The sequence below is a fragment of the Idiotropiscis lumnitzeri genome, chromosome 3 (genome assembly GCF_059441095.1).
Source record: "Idiotropiscis lumnitzeri isolate Australia: NSW breed Sydney's pygmy pipehorse chromosome 3, RoL_Ilum_1.0, whole genome shotgun sequence".
Lineage (NCBI taxonomy): Eukaryota > Metazoa > Chordata > Actinopteri > Syngnathiformes > Syngnathidae > Idiotropiscis > Idiotropiscis lumnitzeri.
In genome coordinates, this window is record NC_142393.1 from 15,659,997 (window position 1) to 15,673,476 (window position 13,480).

General features: G+C 44.0%; 1 protein-coding gene across 3 annotated transcripts in view; it reads right to left on the bottom strand.

Annotated features, from left to right (window-relative positions):
- samd11 (sterile alpha motif domain containing 11) overlaps positions 1-13,480 on the bottom strand; it is a 53,052-nt gene that overhangs the window by 12,286 nt on the left and 27,286 nt on the right. For all 3 annotated transcript variants that reach the window (XM_088292007.1, XM_088292006.1, XM_088292008.1), the window contains 3 exons: positions 10,976-11,068; positions 6,339-6,503; positions 1,042-1,195 (listed from right to left, as the gene is read on the bottom strand). In XM_088292007.1, the coding sequence (XP_088148133.1) occupies positions 1,042-1,195; positions 6,339-6,503; positions 10,976-11,068 (412 nt within the window). The remainder of the gene's footprint in view (positions 1-1,041; positions 1,196-6,338; positions 6,504-10,975; positions 11,069-13,480) is intronic.

Below are 13,480 nucleotides of genomic sequence, written 5' to 3' on the forward strand. Positions count from 1 at the left end.
TGGATACAGTATTTAAGGACAGGTGTAATTCTGCTTCTAATTAAATAAAAGGGTGGCATTGTACACTTACGGTTACACTTCATGTTCCCCTTTTCTTCTTTTATTTTCTCATTTTGACAAAGGTACAATTAAAGCCAAGTGCCCTTGAGCCTATTTTCTCTTTTAACCCCCTCCATTATACTCGCTCCAAAAAGTGTGTAGCTCGTGAAGAGGTTAAAGAGGAGGCAGGTGGGAGGTTTTTGGGTGTGGGGTGAGGCCTATTTAACCCTTCCTGGCCCTGTGTGGCTAATTACGCTGCTCTGTATACACTGGCGGCGCACAGCCGCAGCTCGCTGACCACATTTGCACAGCACCATGGGCCACACACGCATGCACGCACAAATTATATTCACACAAACAAAGCCAAATTCAATCCACATATATGGCGTACATGACGCTTGAAAATGGAGCGCACAAACGCAAACACACAAGATGCACACCGCCCCAACACCGCACCAGGAGGCCGCTCCGCTTCCTGCTTATATCCCCACCCCTTCCCCTCACTACCCCCCCTCTCGCACAAACATCCCCCCTTCTCTTCCACCCTCCCTCGCTCCCCACCGCCGCACCGCCGGCCCATTATCGATCCCCCGCCTCTCCCCGCGCCACATAAATAATCGACAAGCAATTATCCGCCCACTCCCGCTGCCCCCGGCTTTGTTTGGGAGGCACAGGGGCCAGCGCTGGGGGTAGAGAGGGAGGGAGGACGAGCTGGGTACGCAGCAGTGCGTCTCCACAGTGGTAGGCAAGAGGTTATTTGGACACACACGCACACACACGCGCGCGCACACACACACATCCAAATATTTGATCAAATCTTTCTGAGCAAGATGGTAACTAACGGATCCATTTAGATGCTTTTTCTCGTTATTTTCAGCTTTTTCCTCACATCAACTGTAATGGCCACTTTTGTGGAGGATATTGGTGTCAGGTTTTATTAATGAGTCATGCTCGCATTGCAAACTAACTTGGCGGAGCGAGCAAGTGCAAGAGATTCCTCACCTGTCTGTGTAATGTGCATCCCGGTGCTGCGGTAGGCCCTGCTTGCGTCGCTGGCTGGATGACGAGGAGCTGCCTCCCGTGGGCAGGTGAGCTTCTAAGGCCGCCGGATTTCTCATCGCCGCAGCCAACGCTTCCTGCTGAGCGCGCAGCACGTCTGAGTAAAGAACAAAGATGCAAAACACGGGAAGCGGAACAGGGAGAAAGGAGGATGGGAGAATGGTAGTTGAAGCAAAGGCAAGAAATGAGGGGAAGAGAGAAGGGAAGATGTAAATTTAGCATCCAGTGGCTAATTTCCATGTAGACAGGCAGAAAATCCTCGTAAACATCTATTTAACACGCATGTTGAGTGGGCTGTGCATTGCTTTGTGTGTGATACAGGATGAAAGAGGTATGTGTGTAACATGTGTGTCATCTGAGACGTATTCAAATTTGTCAGCTCTACTTTGCTCACTTCACCTTATCTCCATCTTTTACTTGCAATACAAGCATGTGTATGGAAATATACCATTTGTGTGCGTGTGTTATATATATATATATATATATATATATAAATATGTATGACTCATATTCACATTCAAAATTTTGGAATATTACAGATTTTGGAAAAAGTCCAGATGGCCTTGTCGAATGTTGGCCTTGCTGTTGCGCAATAATGGGGCAATCCTACCCGGGGACCCAGTGTCGAGCACTGCCTGAGTCTAGATATTTCCATGGACATGCTTATATTGCAGGTAAACGGTGGACTTAGGTGTGAAATAAGCAAGGTAGAGGTGACAAATTAGAAAATGTGTCGGATGTGTATCAGGGATGGGCAACATAAATGTTGGAGGGGACCACAATTTTTCGTCAGTGCTACAGGGGGGCCATATAAAACCACACACTTCCTAACCAGATTAATGACAAAAATGCATTATTAAATATAGACAAAATACATGTACATGCTCTGAAGATATTTCATTTTGTTAATAAACTTTTATAATACGTGTATAAAAGACCCACTGTACTAACACACCACCCAGGGTTTTAAACAAACAACAAAATAATCACATAGCGTATTTTTTTTAACTGAACGCACATTAAGAACTCAGAGGAAGCAGTACAATTGCATAAGGCACAGTGCAGCGATCCACCAAGGCCAAACACTCCAGATTTGCATTCGCACCAAGTTGTTAACATTCGTACAAAAGTCATACATTATTCACTGAGAAATTTGAATCCAAAAAATGATGTTTCAATGTTAAGTCTGAATGAATTTCAGTATTTGTCCATATAACTGGGTCCGTGCCAAAAACCTTAATGGGTTATTCCTTAGCAATGTGCCCCACTCCATAAGAAAGTTGTCTGGACATGAGTTTAGTTATTACCGCATAATGCTCTTACCAGCAAACAGGCAAACAATGGAAATAGTAACACAATTAGGATGTGCAATTATTGGGTTTCATAAACAAATAAAGCAAACAAACAAAAAACCGTTGTGTCACTGTTGTTGCACAGAATCCCACACAGTTATCTATTCATAATTGCAGTATACGGGATGTGACTGGTGAGCAGTTTTGGATGGATGTTTGGACAGACGGATGGATAGATGATGCGAGATGAAAACCCGCTTGTGCGGCTCTCCATCTCACCTCCACACAACCACAACAGTCTTCTCTGGCTGCCTCCTGCCTCGCGCCTCACGCCGAACCCTGACCTCTACCGCTTGCTTCGTTCCATCGCCTTCCTTGCCTTTCCCGCCCCAGCTTCCCTGCTTTCCTCCCAGATGAGACCTCATCATTATTGGCTAAGCCAGGCCGCACCAGGAGACAGGGCTTCTAATGAGAGAAAAATCCATCCTCTCCCTCTCTCCCTCTCTCTCTCCCCCACCCCCCTGCCCCCTCTCTATCTGCCCCCCATTTTTAATTAGACAGATCCCTCAGGTGCCAGCGGGCCATTTCCGCCGCCTGCATGGGCGTTATGTGTGTTTGTGTGTATCTGGGTGATTTAGGTGCCGCCTTGAGTGTGTGTGCGCGCGTGTGTGTGCGTGCTGAGCGGGCGCCGGGGTTGGGGGTGGGGTGGAGGTGAAGCGACAGATATTAATGCGGCCTAGCTCCGGTATATCGATCTGTTTGCTGCGCCAGGCCACAGGGGACTCGGCTGGCGGCAGACAAGGTTGCGTGCGTGTGTGTGTGTGAGCGCACGCGCGTGCGTGCGTGCGTGTTTGTGTGTGAAGGTGGCGGGGCTGAGATAAGAGCGGGATCAGAGGGAACCGGAGCCCCAATGCGCACGCACACAATCTTTTGTGCACGATGCAGGGGTGACACGGTGGAAGCGTTGACCTCTGAGTTTCCTGCGGCAACGTTACTCACCACACCGGCTATTTTGGATGAGCGGCTCAGCTAAAGGAATATTATTGTGATTTAGTATTGCATCATCATTGAGGTCTGCGTGTTGGGTGGGGATCCTAAAAAAAGGTTAAAAAATAAATATTCAAACTTTTATAGCAGACAAAAGCCGCAAGAGCAAGAAAAATATCCTTACCATGACATATGCCAGGACATGTCTAAGTACTTTTGTCCAACATTTCAGGGTCATGAGGGTCATATATGATTTCCAGTAGCCATTTGGACAATAGCACGACATAAGTGATGCTTCTGTTAAGCCATGATAGGAGATGTTCCAGGTTTTATTTTGAAAGGTTCTGACTTCCTGTTACATTGGGACGCCATTGGATTGTTGCGGAAAAAAACGATGTGGACTTGGAATTCACGTGATTGATGCTGCACATCTGTGACCTTTTTTTTTTTTTTTTGACAAGTAGGACCACAAAGTGAAGACGTAGATTGCAATGTTAGCGTCGCATGCTAGCGAGCTGGTAAATGGTTCGCTAACATATTCCTGGTTAAAGTACAATAGCACACAGTAGAGCACGGACATCCACAGTGACCAAAATATCTGGATTGCCATCAGCACCAAATTGAAAAGCTCCAGCTCATCCACGAACCCAGTGACGATAAGCGATATAGAAAATGGATGAATGGATATTATGTTGCAACATTTAACATCACATTCGCGGTCAATCTCATTCTACAATTGTGTGACACGTATGTTAAAAAAATGGTGCATGCATTGCGAATTCTTCTTCATCATTAAACGGGTTAAAAAAATATTTCTGATTGATTTGCTGCTGTTTATAATTGAATAGCAATTATTAGTGAAGTCATTTTTATCATGGTGCTAGTTTGCGCTGTAGAACAAATCATTATTAATTGCCATGATTGGGAAATTTTCGTTTTGAAAGCGGACCAAATCGAAGTTCAACCAGCGTCGCGGAACGGATTGTGGTCAGACTTCTTTGTCCCACTGCACGCAAATGCAATTTTCCCTCCACTAAAAAGGAAACAACACGAAATCACAAACATTTCTTCCTCTGCATGAGTTATTTTGGGAGGTCCCAGTTCGCTACACTGGGTCCATATCGCTTATCCTTCTTTTGTGCCATGCCTATTTTTCTCCCCGACATCATTCCTGGAGTTGAGCCGAAATCCTTTCAGTTCAGCTCGTGAGAATGCAGAGGAGTGCCGCGCTGATGCAGCTTGGCCGGCCTAGTGATGGGTTTGGTGGACTGGCAGGTACTGAAAAAGCCGACATCCATCCGCTCAGCGCAGAATGCAGCAGCAAATAGCGAATCCTTTCACAATGCGGCAGGCTTAGGCAGAAGTAAATATGCAGAGTTTGTCACGCTTCATAATTTTTGACTGATTGGACTCGGAGAAATCGCAAGCTGGAGTGGTCAACTTGTCTGGCGTGATGTTAAAAAGATGAAGCATATAGTTTTCAAACCTCAATAAAGTCAGACGCAACAATGACTCATCCATCCATCCCTTCACTTTCACATGGATCTCTATCCCCAACAATGTTTTTCCTTTCTCTCCTCACAAGCTGCTCTCATCAACTGACGAAGCGAAGGAAAGCCTTGTTGGCTATTTCAACAAGCCGAACCCCCGTCTCCACCCTTCCGAAAAACTGCCCCGAGAGAAGCTGCATCTCACAACAACTTACACCTACAAATCCAAACACATGAAGAGACTTCCATCTCACCCCCCTGTTTCATTCACACTTTCATTTTCTGCGGCCGACACTTCAAACACATAAAAGGATGCTCAGTGGGGACCAAGGCTAAAGGTGGGAGGAGAAAGGGGGATGCAGGATTGGAGATGGATGTATAGAAGAGACCATGGCTGGTAAGGAAGGTGCTTCACTGGGGCCCCCGTTTGAGACCAGGTCAGTGTCAACAAGCTCTCACTGAACAGATTCATGCTTGCCTCTTGTGACACAAAACAGTTAGCGCTCTCTCCCAATTCTGAGAGGTATCTGCTCCCCAAAAAGCTCTTACGTTCTAATAGAGAACTGAGAGTCCAGGTAGGTATCGTTTCATTGAATATGTTAACAGCAATGGAATAAGTCTTACAGCGGCTAAAATCTGGTTGGAAATGCCAAAGCAACAACTTGTCGGGTTCCATTGACAGGAAAATGCCCCTTCTGTGTAACATGACATGTAAAAATGGAATGGGAATGAAACCACAAAATGACAAGGATAACAACAGAAGGCGCGTGGAATCATCTGCGTCATGCGAGCAACACTGCTGGGAAAGTATGACGGTGATCAATCACACTGCACGGTACTCTGAATTCTGCCTTCTTGAAGACACCAAGTAGAAGGTAATTAAACCTTTATAGGCTTGGCCCCTTAAATTTACAGCCTGCAATTCAACATCATTGCTAATCAAATAAAAATAAAAGTAGCTCAAACTTCAATTGGAGCTGGGCCTTGAATGGATTAAGGCCATTATGCAAGAGCTTGTAAAGAGCAGGAAGGACATAATGGTACAGGTTTTACAAAATGGATGACTGGTTGAACACCACTTTAATTTGTCCTTTTTTTAATTGTAGTTTCATTAAGCTTAACTCAGTACATGTTATCTCTCTCGATTAAAAAAAAAGGGACGAACTGGGGGTTTACAAGTGTATTGAGAGATTTAGGTGCTTGGCACCTAGCCAATAAGCGGTTCTGCATCAATGGCGGCATTGATGCATGTCGCTTGCGGGTGTTGTTAATGACGAAGCGCCGTGGTGGTGGGAAATCAATGTGAGTCCCACCTTGACACGGGGCGGCCAATGCCACAATTAGAAATGTCAGGTGGCCCTTTCATTGGCAGCGGGATAATTGCAATAGACCGCATATTTGTCATGGATATTTTGGTTTGAGCACTTTGCTTATTTTACCGCCCAAAAAGTGATAAAGACAGTGGACTGACCGTGTCCGGGCAGTCCCATGCTGCTGGCCAGCTGGTAGAGGCGCTGCTGCTGCTCCTCATAGGATCCATGCTCGCTGAGTGCTGACATCATGCGTCTGTAGTGGTCCTCAGGGCTCATGTGGCTATGGCTGCCAGCTGCCTCCCCCTCTGGGCTCTGCGCGGTCTCTGGGGATAGGAGCAGATGACCAATATGATCGATGAGGACCAACATCAAACTGCCCTTATCGCAAGTGCTGTCTCAAAAAGAAAAGGTCATTAACTGGCGAATAATAAACGAATGAACCTGTACAGTATGTACAAGGGGTGTAACGATACATTGACTTATTTAGTGGATGTATCAGACCCGTCAACAAGGGCGGACCAGAGGGGGCCGTCCGCGCACACCAAGATGCTTGTGCCCTCACCTGCCAATTTGAAAAATCGATTTAGAAAATGAAACTTTTTATTCTTATTAGTATTTTATTTTATCATAGTAGCTGTTTTGGTGTTGTGATATACGTTGATTTGCTTTTCACTAAAACATTATAGTAAAAAGAAACAGTGATGTAATTTTTTGTTTGATTGATGGCCAGTTTTTTCTGCAACTACCAATTACAGCCTTACTAAAAATAATGTTATGGAAGCAGGTGTCGTGTGGCATTGTGCAATGTGGCAAGACATGTCTGTAAAAAACATACGTATTGGTAAAGAACCAGCAGTGGACACTGAGGTAGACTGGCACTTGGGGCAGCAGTCTAAAACGTGCAAAAATAAAAAATAAAATTGAAAAAAAGCCGAAGTCACTCAGATATCAGAAAACTGCAATCACTCATCCCCAAAATCTATGCGGACATCTCTACTCACATCAACCTATACAAATATTGCCAAAATATTTTGTATTTTATTGATTTCTCTCAATGTGAATTGGTGACATTTTGTATTGAGCACCTCTATGAAGAGGAAAACGCCCTAAAATATGTCATATTTGGACGATTATTCTAATACATTCAGAAGTTGATGTGAGCTGAAGTAGAGATGTCAACATAACTTTGGATGTCGCAGTATTCAAAGATTGTTTCCTAGATTACGCGTTGACACTGTCATAGTGCAATGCAAATATATGGAGAAATGTAAGTGCTGTCATACAAATGACTGCATTTCATGTGTCCCACTTAAGGATGGGTACTGGTGACGGATCTGTATCAATGTGTCTGCTGTGCGACGCAGCTTAATTGATCGGCGCCAGAGTTGGCGTCGATACTGGCCACACATTGACACCATATCATTTTTAGAAGTCACTGTTCAATTGAATCAATAAAATTACTGAAATAATTTGATAGTAAAAATTCCCACCAAACTTATCCAACACCTCATCTATTGGCCTTGGACAGAAAAGCACCTCCTCCACACTGAGCTCTCGAACTTTATGCATAAAAAAAAAATGTCCAAAAGCGCTGATTAAGATGAAAGATTCAAAAGTCGGCAAATCTATAAATACATGTAAAGATGGCGCATGATATCTAACTAGCTGCCGGTCCCTGCATTTCATTGCTCCATTTGACCTCCCTCCTCCCTCTATGTGTCAATAGTAACATGAGTGCAGGGGTATGTGGAGGTGGTTGGGGAGACAGAGGATGAAAAAGAGGTTATTTTTACCTTCCTTCTTGCTAGTGAAACCGGAGCCTGGCCCTGAGCAGGCAAGCAGGAGTGGCGCTAAGGAGCAGCAGTAGCGGCTGGAGGCGGTAAAGCAAGCACGAGAGCATCTCTGTCTCTCCCGCCAAGCATCCGCTAATCCACCCAAGGTACTCTTATGTATGTGCGTTCAACTAGTCTGTGCTTGTCAAAAGTTTTCTCACTCTGTAAACAGCAGGAGGGTGACGACTTTGGTGCAGAAAGAACAACAGACATCATTTACACAGCGGCATCCAATCTCACCGACTACCTCCATCTGCTCTCCTCTCAGTCCATTTCTCCACATTCATTACTCATTAATGGTTATTCTCTGGCGCTGCCACACTTGGAGGAGACGCCACACATACACACACACAGGTGTAGTGTTGGGCATTAGGTGTGGACGCAACTCACGGGTGAGCCTCAAGGACGGACAAAAGCTCAATATAGTTTCCCTCAAGTATGGAGGAACTTCATGTTGAATACTAAACATTTAAAGGACATTTTGCTAGTAAGACGAACATAAATGCTTGGACACACTGTAACATATTTTGAGTTACAGTAACAATGTTTCCTATGCGCAAAGGTTGCTAACTATTTACAAAGTGATCACTTCTGTTGAGTGGTAGTGAGGAACCCTAATCACTAAAACAATAGCATGAATGAGACCCTCTGTTAGCCTTGTTAACGATGTTGTGCACACTTATGGCGCCATTAGCCATATGTTAGCATCTATTAGCAGTGTATCGGCCCCCAGTTAGCCATCTGTTTACCTTGTTTGTTAGCAGGGTTTTAGCCTCCTCTAGCACTGTTTGTTGGCTTCTTGATAAACAGTTGGATTTATTTTTATTTTTGTCAATACATGACATATTTCAAAATTTATGCATCGTCACTTCGGAACCATTTTCAACATTGATTGTTTTCAAATCCTGGCTACATTTAATTTTTAGATTTTCAAAAGTGGAATTGTCTGGACAAATGTTAACTGGTTACCCATTTTGACAGTGTGCATGTGAGTCTAAAATTGAATAACCAACTTCTTTAGTTCAATCGGGTAGCACGGTGAACGACTAGTTCGCACAATGGCTGCACAGCGCAGAGGTGCTCAGTTCCATTCCGGCTGCGGCCGGAACTGTGTGGAGTTTGCATGTTCTCCCTGTGCCTTCAAGGGTTTTCTCTGGGTACTCCAGTTTCCTCCCACATTCCAAAGACCTACATGGTAGCTTGATTGAACACTCTAAATCGTCCCTAGGTATGAGTGTGAGTGCGGATGGTTGTTTGTCTTTGTGTGCCCTGCGATTGGCTGGCAACCAGTTCAGGGTGTACCCCGCCTACTGCCCGAAGATAACTGGGAAAGGATCCAGCAGCCCCGGGACCCTTGTGAGGTGAAGCGGCTTAGATAATGAATGGATGGATGAATGTAGTTCTATCTTGGAGCCATTTAGTAATTTTTGCAATTTTCACTTGTGTCGTATAAATTATATTTTAAATCAAACAAGAAAGATGCATTAGAAGGAAGCCAAGTCAGAATACAAGCACAATCTCTCTTTCTCTCTCTCTCTCTCTCTCTCACTCTCTCACACACACACACACACCCCCACACACACACACGCACACGCACGCGCAGACACACGTTCACATATAAATACATGCATCATTCATAGGCTAAGATGGGGCCAAAAAGTAAGTGTGTAAGTGCTAGGTAGGAGCACTGATCAGGCAAAAAGAAAGGGTCACCAAAACACCTGTTAATGTCACTCTGTCCTATATTTTAACATGAAGTTATTGACATCAAAAGTTACGGTGTCTATGTGTGAATTCATGTGTTGTGTGCATGTTGCCAATGTACAATATTTCTAGGGATGGACTTGGATGTACGGTAAGCCGCATTTGGTTTTGCCTGCTTTATAATGCATCAGTCAGGAAGTCTTCTTCAGGAGCCTAGAGGGAAAAGCCTGTAGGCTCCGTCGGGCGCCCAGTTTCACGCCACATAAGAGAAATATGAATAATAGACGATGGTGACCGGATTGCTGCACTATCGCCAAAGGTATTCCTGTCAATCCATGATTTATCATGCAGTCGTCTCATATTATGAGCAAATATAAAAAGTGTACTATGAAGATTTGCGATCTAGTAACTATGTGAAATCATAAAATGTATTAATTCCGGCCTGATTATTCACCAGTAGGTAATCAGGAGGAGGGTAAAGGTTGCTCATGTTAGATGCAGCAAGATTAAATAAAAACACATAACTTATATTCTATACATACATACAGTATTTGACATGATATTCATGTTAGTTTTGCCATCTGATAAAATGCATTCTGGTACATCCTCCGCAAAAGTCATTAGACTGTTGTTTCAGGTATGACTCAATTTTTCCTGTTTTTGTTATGTAAAATTAATAGACAATCGATAAATTCCTCAAACTGTTGCGCAAGGACATTTCTTCCAAATCAAATCTTGAATGTGTTGGGACATGCTACAACCCAGGCGCAAGTGCTCCTGAGGAGGTGCGCCACATTAAAAGTATAATGGAAGTCTGGTGTAATAATCACGTATTTACATACATTTACACATGAGCATTGCTTCTACATTACATGATTTCTGCGATTAAGGTGATGCCTTTATTGGCTATAAATGGGCTTGTTTTTTAAGGATCTCTGGGAGGAAGGGATGCGCCATCTGTGTTGGGAGGGTTAAGGGATTCGTGGATTAAAATGTGTGGGAAAGGTGCGATTCTAAACTGTTCAAACAAAACATTTTCTCTGCATAATTTTAAAATGCTGACTTCTCACAGCTAAATCAACATTGCCTCTACTAATTCTTCCCTCCTGTCTTTCTTCAGCTAAGCTTTAGATCATCTTCATATGTGCATGTTCATTAAAGTTTAGTCTCAAGTCGAAAACTGACGACTGCAGTCTGACTTGACTCAACCTACGTGACTTGTATCCCCCACCTCTGATGAATGCAAAACTTGGGCTTACCTTTGGGTGATGCGCTGCGTGACTTCTTACTATCCGAAGGAGAGTTGCTGCTGCTGTTGGGAGAGAAGCTTCTCCTCTTGCCTAGAAGGTCATCTGGAACCATACAGACACAAAAGAGCTGTGGGTAAAGGAAGGGCAACGACGGATAGGAATTATTATTATTCAACTTGAACGAATGATTGTTGGGAAATTAGTTTGGGTGCGAGTTAAAATTGTTCAAGAGCACCCCCCACACACACCCGACAAAAAAGTTATCGGTGGAAAGAAAGAGTTATTGAAGCAGGGCACAGGCATGTGGAGATGTACCTTTTCTGTTAGAGATGAGAGCGGGCCTGAAAGGCCTCATGACAGATGTGCTTTACTCACTCACTCTGTGTGTGCTTTTGTGTGTGTGAGTGGATGCGCACATGCCTTGTGTGTGTATGTATGACAACAGGACAAGAGATCTGTCTCAGTGTGTCGCTAACGTTTTTTCCAACGGTCCGTCCTGAGGTCTTATCATGCTCTCTGCTCGTTTTTCTCCTCTTTTTCCAGATGTGGTCCTAAAAACCAATGATTGCAATCGTGGTGTCCAAGCTTCAGCACGAGTGCCATTTGCAAACCGCTGTCCGTTTTTAGCAGCTCGTAGAAAATGCGAGAAATTGATAATTGACACAGCCTGTGTCATTTTCCTACATTGTAATACACCGATGGATTGTTTTTAGCGAGTTAAATAATAAGACTGTTGAAGGTGAAGACTGTCCAAGCGCAGCCTTTGAAAGAAAATGTTTGGACACTACTAAAAGCTATTTCAATTCCTTCCAGCCCACTTTATGCCTGTATATTTGTTTCTGACCAACACAAATACCAATCTCTCATTAAAAATATCTCCCATTTGTTCTCTCCTCCAGTTTGTCCAATGAACAAACACATTTCCTCGTCTTTCCTCATCTTGTGTAAAATCACAGCACCCCCTACTGCTGCCTCCGCCTCCTCGCCGTCTCCTCCACTCTCATCCCTCCCTTCTTTTCAGCTTCGCCGTCTCACCTCCACCCCCTCAAACACACCTCAAATCAATACGGGCCTAATCATGGAGGGAGGAGATGCAGACTGCGTCGCAGGAACGGAAAAGATGTTTGTCATCTCTCTTGCTGTCTGTTTTTTTTTTTTTTTCTGCCGCACCTCGCCTTTCTCTCAAACTCTGTCAGACAAACCACAGCAGCAACTGCTTCCTCTGTTTCGCCCTTTTCCTGCCTTCTCTTCACTGAGGGTATTTTTAGGGATGGGAAGGAGCATTTTGGTTTTTTTCCTACAAAGAGAATGGCGGTTCTGTCTCGTCTTTAACACAGCGATGCTTCTCATTTGTGCATGAAAAACAATGAACAACCAAAACAATAACGATAGTTTGTAAGAGTTGTAGACTTCTGTCACAAGCTAAGGCCTTGGCCAAACACATACATTTTCGATGAATTTTGGCTTGATATCAAAGTGTGTTTATGGAAAACTGCTTGCGCGGTGAAAATTTAGTGCATGCCTGGAGACAGAATATATTGTGCATTCTGGTGGGGCCACTTTGCCCTTGTTTTGTTAACTTTATTTTCAAGACTTCACTGTCAGGCCACAAGCATTATGGTTATTTACAGAAATGACCTCCTTCAGGCTGCAGACTGGTCAAAAAGTTAGTTAGGGGTTACAGTCTTAATGTTGGTAAAGTTTAACTTGGCAAGATGGAGACTTAATTGGAGTCCCAAATCGCACACAGGCTAAGCGGAATCGCGAATGATATTAAAACGCCAGCGAGAAGCAGTTTATATGTCCAATCTGAGGACAAGTCAAGAGAAAAGCCACTGTCTGTTCATCACAAGGTTAAAATGAATTGTAAGCGATATAACATTAGCCTGCAAAACTTGATAGTTACAGTCATTTCATGACTTCTGAAATGCAGTACTGAGTGTGACGTGTACTTCCAATTCTCCAGCCAAATATATGATGAATAAAAAATACGCTAACGGAAACCGGGCGGACAAGCAGTTGTTGCACAAGCATGTGCAACGGGCAAGGCATGCAAATTGTGGTGCCTTCAGGCATTTTCAGCTCATTTTCAAAACGTCTTTACGTGAAACTATAAGAAAATAAACAAATAAATGAGGAACAAAACAATTTCCAATTTTAATACCCTGTTTGATGTTGTTGAGAAGATTCAAAAGTATTACCACCCTAAAAACCATTGCAGGGAGGAAGATGCTAATGAGCAAGGATATATCGACATGAAGGTCCTCAATGATCTTCTTCATATACCATCCTAGTGTTCTTTTTTTCCCCCACAAAAATGTACACGTCCTAATCCAGAAGTAGCGACAATCCCCATTAGCTCAAGCCTCCACTCTACCTTCCAAAAATGCAAAGAGCATGCTTCCACCCACGCCCGGAGACGCTCGCTCATGATCAAACACACATCCTTGAGTCGTCTCAAGCTGACCTCACTAAAGACACGCCGTCTCCAGAGCGGGTGCCCGAGGGCCAGAG